At 39.1% G+C, this 7,299-nt stretch overlaps 1 protein-coding gene across 1 annotated transcript in view; it reads left to right on the plus strand.

The window, feature by feature from the left end:
• The window catches only part of MRPL1 (mitochondrial ribosomal protein L1), a 72,048-nt gene that overhangs the window by 24,360 nt on the left and 40,389 nt on the right, over nucleotides 1-7,299 (plus strand). The window contains exons 4-5 of the mRNA XM_010845895.1: nucleotides 609-692; nucleotides 2,412-2,483. Coding sequence (XP_010844197.1) covers nucleotides 609-692; nucleotides 2,412-2,483 — 156 coding nt within the window. The remainder of the gene's footprint in view (nucleotides 1-608; nucleotides 693-2,411; nucleotides 2,484-7,299) is intronic.

Raw genomic sequence — 7,299 nt, forward strand, 5'->3', positions numbered from 1 at the left:
AATCAACATGGAAATTAGGAGTGACCCACTGAGCAGATTAGCTGGATATATTGTTCAACGTGCATAGCTGTATACATGTCCTCCTTGATGATGTAAAAAAAAATTACATGTTTTTTTGAATTTAATTCAAGGTAGAAAACATTTATTGGCATTCATCACGTGGAAAGCCTTGTACTAGGTGCTCGGGAAGATAACGTGAAAGTGAAGTCGCTCAGTCGTGACTGACTCTTTGCGACCCCATGGACTGTAGCCTATCAGGCTCCTGCGTCCATGGGATTTTCCAGGCAAGAGTGCTGGAGTGGACTGCCATTTCCTTCTCCAGGGGATCTTCCCGACCCAGGGATTGAACCTGGGTCTCCTGCATTGCAGGAGATGCTTTGCAAACACAGATCTTAATTTAATATGTAAGACTGTGTGGTGAATGCTATAAAGAAAGAAGCCACGTGCCATGGGAGTGTGGAGTTGGGGAAAGAGGTTTATATCTTTATTTTGATTTCTTACAAAGGAAATATAATCTCTTATGCTTTAACAGGTAATCAATGAATATTTTGGATATTGAAAAGATGAATGAATTTTTTATAATTGTTTTTCCATTGTTGTATATTTAGAAAAAAGTGGAGCCATTTGCCAGCGTTCTTAGTTTGCCATACCCATTCATTTCAGAAATGAGTAAAGTTGCCGTATTTACAGGGGTGAGTAACTTTTTATATCCTTTAGTTTTTTGACACATCACATTAATCAATGATTAGAATAACTGAATAGAGTTAGAGAAAATTCTGGCATCCCCCTAGAATATTTTCCCCATGTGAAACTCAAAGCAGTTAAATGGCTTATTTGAGGTCATATTATTAGTTTGAGAAAGAGCTGAGCCACAATATTAACTTCATCATTATTATCTACCATTTTATGTTTCTCACAAGAGAAGAATTTATCCTACTAGCTGCTGTGTCCTGCTGAAACTCTCCAAACGACAAAAATAACATTGACTTTAAAGCAGTGGGCCATTTAGTGCTGTGAAGACACAAAAACCACACTTTTAAAATGATCTAGTCTGTAAAGTCAAGAAAGTCACGGCAATAACGAGTATAGTAATACAGCTCTTTGTCATTGTTTTTGTGTTATGCACATTTGTTTATAACATCCTGATGAATTTATTTTGTAAACTGTTTTTCTTCCTGCCGTCTGTCTCACTTACAATGAAGAAATTCTTTGCTTTTTTCCCCAGAAAAGTAGAGAATATAGCTCTTAGAATGCCACAAAATTTGAGTAAATAGTGACATATTTTTACAGTAAATCCAAATGGTATAAATGAAGCATATAGAGAAAACCAAATACTGTGTATTTTTCTTTTGGATTTTCAGACAGTAGGCTAAATTTTGGCTCTCATTTCTTAAATTTAAAAACCTTTACTCTTACAATACTGGATTGATAAAATGTCTCCATTTAAAGTAGCAAAACTAAATATATTTTAATCTGTTATTTTTGGAAAATGATGTATTGATGACATTGGAGACTTAGGAACACTTGGTGGGTTTTAAATATGCCATTTGGACGTATTTCCTCATATATTAGTCAAGAAATGCCTTCAGTTCAGTTTAGTCACTCAGTTGTGTCTGACTCTTTGCAACCCCATGAATTGCCTCATGCCAGGCCTCCCTGTCTATCACCAACTCCCGGAGTTCACCCAAACCCACGTCCATCGAGTCGGTGATGCCATCCAGCCATCTCATCCTCTGTCGTCCCCTTCTCCTCCTGCTCCCAATCCCTCCCAGCATCAGAGTCTTTTCCAATGAGTCAACTCTTCGAATGAGGTGGCCAAAGTATTGGAGTTTCAGCTTTAGCATCAGTCCTTCCAGTGAATACCCAGGACTGATCCCCTTTAGAATGGACTGATTGGATCTCCTTGCAGTCCAAAGGACTCTCAAGAAATGCCTTGCTATTGCTATTGCTAAGTCGCTTCAGTCGTGTCCGACTCTGTGCGACTCCATAGACGGCAGCTCACCAGGCTCCCCAGTCCCTGGGATTCTCCAGGCAAGAACACTGGAGTGGGTTGCCATTTCCTTCTCCAATGCATGAAAGTGAAAAGTGAAAGGGAAGTCGCTCAGTCGTGTCCGACTCTTAGCGACCCCATGGACTGCAGCCTGCCAGGCTCCTTCGTCCATGGGATTTTCCAGGCAAGAGTACTGGAGTGGGGTGCCATTGCTTTCTCTGAAGAAATGCCTTAATCACCTACAAACTAAGCTTGTTCTGAATGTACTATCTCTGATGTATCTAGTTGAAAACTGATGCACTTTCAATTAAAAGTAAAAAATACAGTTTTTATTTTGAACTGTGGTATTTCTGACAAAATACTTGAAAGCAGACTGAATTTGTTTAAAGACTAATGTTCAAACTATTGTATTTTTTGGTAGAATGCATCAGAAATTAAAATAGCAGAAGAAAATGGAGCTGCATTTGCAGGAGGAACTAATCTCATTCAGAAGGTATGGTATTGTTTTCTTATTCATTACTTACAGAAATTGTTCTGTTATCTTTGCCATCCATTGATTTATTACATGTGGAACGTAACTACTCTATTCATATCTTTTGATAAAGTGGTTAGTAGAGCTTTACAGAACAAATGATTTTCCTAATCTTTTGAATCTCAAAATCGAGCTAAGAAAAAACTATCCAGACAGCCTGATATTAGTTATACTTGATTTGTATTTATGATTTTTTTGTTTCTTTCTTATATGTGTTTGTGAGAATTTAATGGATAGACTGGAAAGGACAGTATGACTCTTGTGGTTTTAAATGTGAGATTTAAGGTGAAATCTGAAAGGTAGCCTATATGGATATCCTATTCGGAGGGATTGGGGGCAGGAGAAGAAGGGGACAACAGAGGATGAGATGGCTGGATGGCATCACTGACTTGATGGACGTGAGTCTCAGTGAACTCCGGGAGTTGGTGATGGACAGGGAAGCCTGGCGTGCTGCGATTCATGGGGTCGCAAAGAGTCAGACACGACTGAGTGACTGATCTGATCTGATCTGATTCATATTTCAAAGGCCAGATGTTTATTTTGCCTTATTGGAGTGCAAAGTGTGATTTACTTTAGTCAATTACAAAGGACAGTATCTGACCTCTATAATGTGGTACTTTTGGTTACTCTTAAATTTTACCACACCTGCTCTCCCAGCTCCATCAGTTCAAGTGGTATAGGCAAAAAAATGTTATGCATCCTACCTTGAGAAAATAACAAAGAACTGGTGGAGCCCATTTGAAGCAAAGACATTTGTTTGTTTCAATTAATTTATTTATTTTAATTGGAGGCTAATTACTTTACAATATTGTAGTCGTTTTTGCCGTACATTGACATGAATCAGCCATGGGTGTACATGTGTTCCCCATCCTGAACCCTCCTCCCACCTCCCTCCCCATCCCATCCCTCAGGGTCATCCCAGTGCACCAGCCCTGAGCACTGTGTCTCATGCATCGAACCTGTATTGGCGATCTGTTTCACATATGATAATATACATGTTTCAGTGCTATTGTCTCAAATCATCCCACTCTCGCCTTCTCCCACAGAGTCCAGAAGACTGTTCTTTATATCTGTGTCTCTTTTGCTGTCTCACATATAGGGGCATCGTAACCATCTTTCTAAATTCCATATATATGTGTTGGTATACTGTATTGCTGTTTTTCTTTCTGACTTACTTCACTCTGTATAATAGGCTCCAGTTTTATCCACCTCATTAGAACTGATTCAAATGTATTCTTTTTAATGGCTGAGTAATACTCCATTGTGTATATGTACCACAGCTTTCTGATCCATTCATCTGCCGATGGACATCTAGGTTGCTTCCAGGTCCTGGCTATTGTAAACAGTGCTGCGATGAACATTGGGGTGCACGTGTCTCTTTCAATTCTGGTTCCTCTGTGTGTATGCCCAGCAGTGGGCTTGCTGGATCATATGGCAGTTCTATTTCCAGTTTTTTAAGGAATCTCCACACTGTTCTCCATAGTGGCTGTACTAGTTTGTATTCCCACCAACATGTAAGAGGGTTCCCTTTTCTCCTCACCCTCTCCAGCATTTATTGTTTGTAGACTTTTTGGTGATGGCCATTCTGACCAGCATGAGATGGTACCTCATTGTGGTTTTGATTTGCATTTCTCTGATAATGAGTGATGTTGAGCATTTTTTCATGTGTTTGTTAGCCATCTGAATGTCTTCTTCGGAGAAATGTCTATTTAGTTCTTTGGCCCATTTTTTGATTGGGTAGTTTATTTTTCTGGAATTGAGCTGAATTGAGGTTGTATATTTTTGAGATTAATTCATGTCAGTTGCTTCATTTGCTCTTATTTTCTCCCATTCTGAAGGCTGTCTTTTCACCTTATAGTTTCCTTCATTGTGTCAAAGCTTTTAGGTTTAATTAGGTCCCATTTGTTTATTTTTGCTTTTATTTCCATTACTCTGGGAGGTGGATCATAGAGGATCCTGCTGTGATTTATGTTGGAGAGTGTTTTGCCTATGTTTTTCTCTAGGAATTTTATCATTTCTGCTCATATGTTTAGATCTTTAATCCATTTTGAGTTTATTTTTGTGTATGGTGTTAGAAAGTGTTCTAGTTTCATTCTTTTACAAGTGGTTGACCAGTTTTCCTAGACCCACTTGTTAAAGAAATTGTCTTTTCTCCATTGTATATTCTTGAAGCAGACATTTATTTTTTTAAAGATGTGGGAAGAAGAGGCACATCTCTCCATGCTGTTCTTCAGAACTCTGCATTCAAATGGGTATATCTTTCCTTTTCTCCTTTGCCTTTTGCTTATCTTCTCTTCTCAGCTATTTGTAAGGCCTCATCAGACAACCGTTTTGAATTTTGCATTTCTTTTTCTTGGGGATGGTCTTGATCACTGCCTGTACAATATTATGAACCTCTGTCCATAGTTCTTCAGGTACTCTATCAGATCTAATCCTTTGAATCTATTTGTCACTTCTGTATAATTGTAAGGGATTTAGGTCATACCGGAATGGTCTGGTGGTTTTCCTTATTTTCTTCAATTTCAGTCTGAATTTAGCAATAAGGAGTTCATGATCTGAGCCACAGTCAGTTCCCTGTCTTGTTTTTGCTGATTGTATAGAGCTTCTTCATTTTTGGCTGCAAAGAATAAATCAGTCTAATCTCACTATTGACCATATGGTAAGGCCATGTGTAGAGTCTTCTCTGGTGTTGTTGGAAGAGGGTGTTTGCTATGACCAGTGCGTTCTCTTGGCAAAGCTCTGTTAGCCTTTGACCTGCTTCATTTTGTACTCCAAGGCCAAATTTGCCTGTTACTCTAGGTATCACTTAACTTCCTACTTTTGCATTCCAGTCCCCTATAATGAAAAGGACATCTTATTTGGGTGTTAGTTCTAGAATGTAGGTCAAGAAGCAACAGTTAGAACTGGACATGAAATAACAGACTGGTTCAAAATAGGGAAAGGAGTACGTCAAGGCTATATAATGTCACCCTGTTTATTTAACTTATATGCAGGGTACATCATGTGAAATGCTGGGCTGGGTGAAGCACAGCTGTAATCAAGATTGTCGGGAGAAATATCAATAACCTCAGCTATGCAGGTAATACCACCCTTATGGCAAAAAGTGAAGAAGAAATGAAGAGCCTCTTGATGAAAGTGAAAGAGGAGAGTAAAAAAGTTGGCTTAAAGCTCAACATTCAGAAAACTAAGATCATGGCATCCAAACCTGTCACTTTATGGCAAATAGATGGGGAAACAGTGGAAATGGTGAGAGACTTTATTTTCCTGGGCTCCAAAATCACTGCAGGTGGTGACTGCAACCATAAAATTAAAAGACGCTTGCTCCTTGGAAGAAAAGCTATCACCAACCTAGACAGCATACTAAAAAGCAGAGGCATTACTTTGCCAATAAAGGTCCACCTAATCAAAGCTATGGTTTTTCCAGTAGTCATGTATGGATGTGAAAGTTGGATTGTAAAGAAAGCTGAGTGCTGATGAATTCATGCTTTTGAACTGTGGTGTTGGTGAAGACTCTTGAGAGTCCCTTGGACTGCAAGGAGATTAAACCAGTCAGTCCTAAAGTAAATCAGTCCTGAGTATTCATTGGAAGGAGTTATGCTGAAGCTGAAACTTCAATACTTTGCCCACCTCATGGGAAGAACTGACTGATTTGAAAAGACCCTGATGCTGGGAAAGATTGAAGACAGGAGGAGGAAGGGACAACAGAGGATGAGATGGTTGGATGGTATCACTGACTCAATGGACATGAGTTTGAGTATGCTCTGGGATTTGGTGATGGACAGGGAAGCCTGGAGTGCTACAGTCCATGGGGTTGCAAAGAGTCAGACACGACTGAGTGACTGAACTGACTGAACTGAATTGCTTTAAGTACATTTTGCTTTAATTTTAATACATGTGAAATGTCACAAGTATGCTTGGTTCTGAGGGATTTTAAAGTTGTTTCATTTTTACTTGTCTCTAAATTGTGATTTCCATCTATAGAGTTTTGTGATATTTTATGATATCATCTTAAAGGCTACCTGGAGCATAACTTTCAAACATAATTTTAATTTAATCCAAAGGAAAATGTTTTAGAATCAGGATTAGAAAATCTTGGCTTGGAAATTTCACATATAGTTCTTTGATGTTTCAAAATTGCCTCTGCTTTCATATTTGTAGTGATGAGAGCCCTGATTTTGGAGCCAAACTGCCTTTGTTTGGTTCTGGGCCTGCCACTTAAAAGTGCAGACTGATTTGTCCTCCCTAAGCCCTGGTTTTAGAAACGGCAGAGGATCCAGAGATCAAATTGCCAACATCCTCTGGATCATTGAAAAAGGAAGAGAGTTCCAGAAAAACATCTATTTCTGCTTATTGACTATGCCAAAGCCTTTGACTGTGTGGATCACAATAAACTGTGGAAAATTCTTCAAGAGATGGGAATACCAGATCACCTGACCTGCCTCTTGAGAAACTTATATGCAGGTCAAGAAGCAACAGTTAGAACGGGACATGGAAAAACAGACTGGTTCCAAATAGGAAAAGGAGTACGTCAAGGCTGCATATTGTCACTCTGCTGATTTAATTTCTATGCAGAGTACATCATGAGAAACGCTGGGCTGGATGAAGCACAAGCTGGAATCAAGATTGCCAGGAGAAATATCAATCGTCTCAGATATGCAGATGACACCACCCTTATGGCAGAAAGTGAAGAAGAACTCAAAAGCCTCTTGATGAAAGTGAAAGAGGAGAGTGAAAAAGTTGGCTTAAAGCTCAACATTCAGAAAACGAAGATCATGGC

The sequence above is a fragment of the Bison bison genome, unplaced genomic scaffold (genome assembly GCF_000754665.1).
Source record: "Bison bison bison isolate TAMUID 2011002044 unplaced genomic scaffold, Bison_UMD1.0 scf7180017864228, whole genome shotgun sequence".
NCBI classification, from domain to species: Eukaryota; Metazoa; Chordata; class Mammalia; order Artiodactyla; family Bovidae; genus Bison; species Bison bison.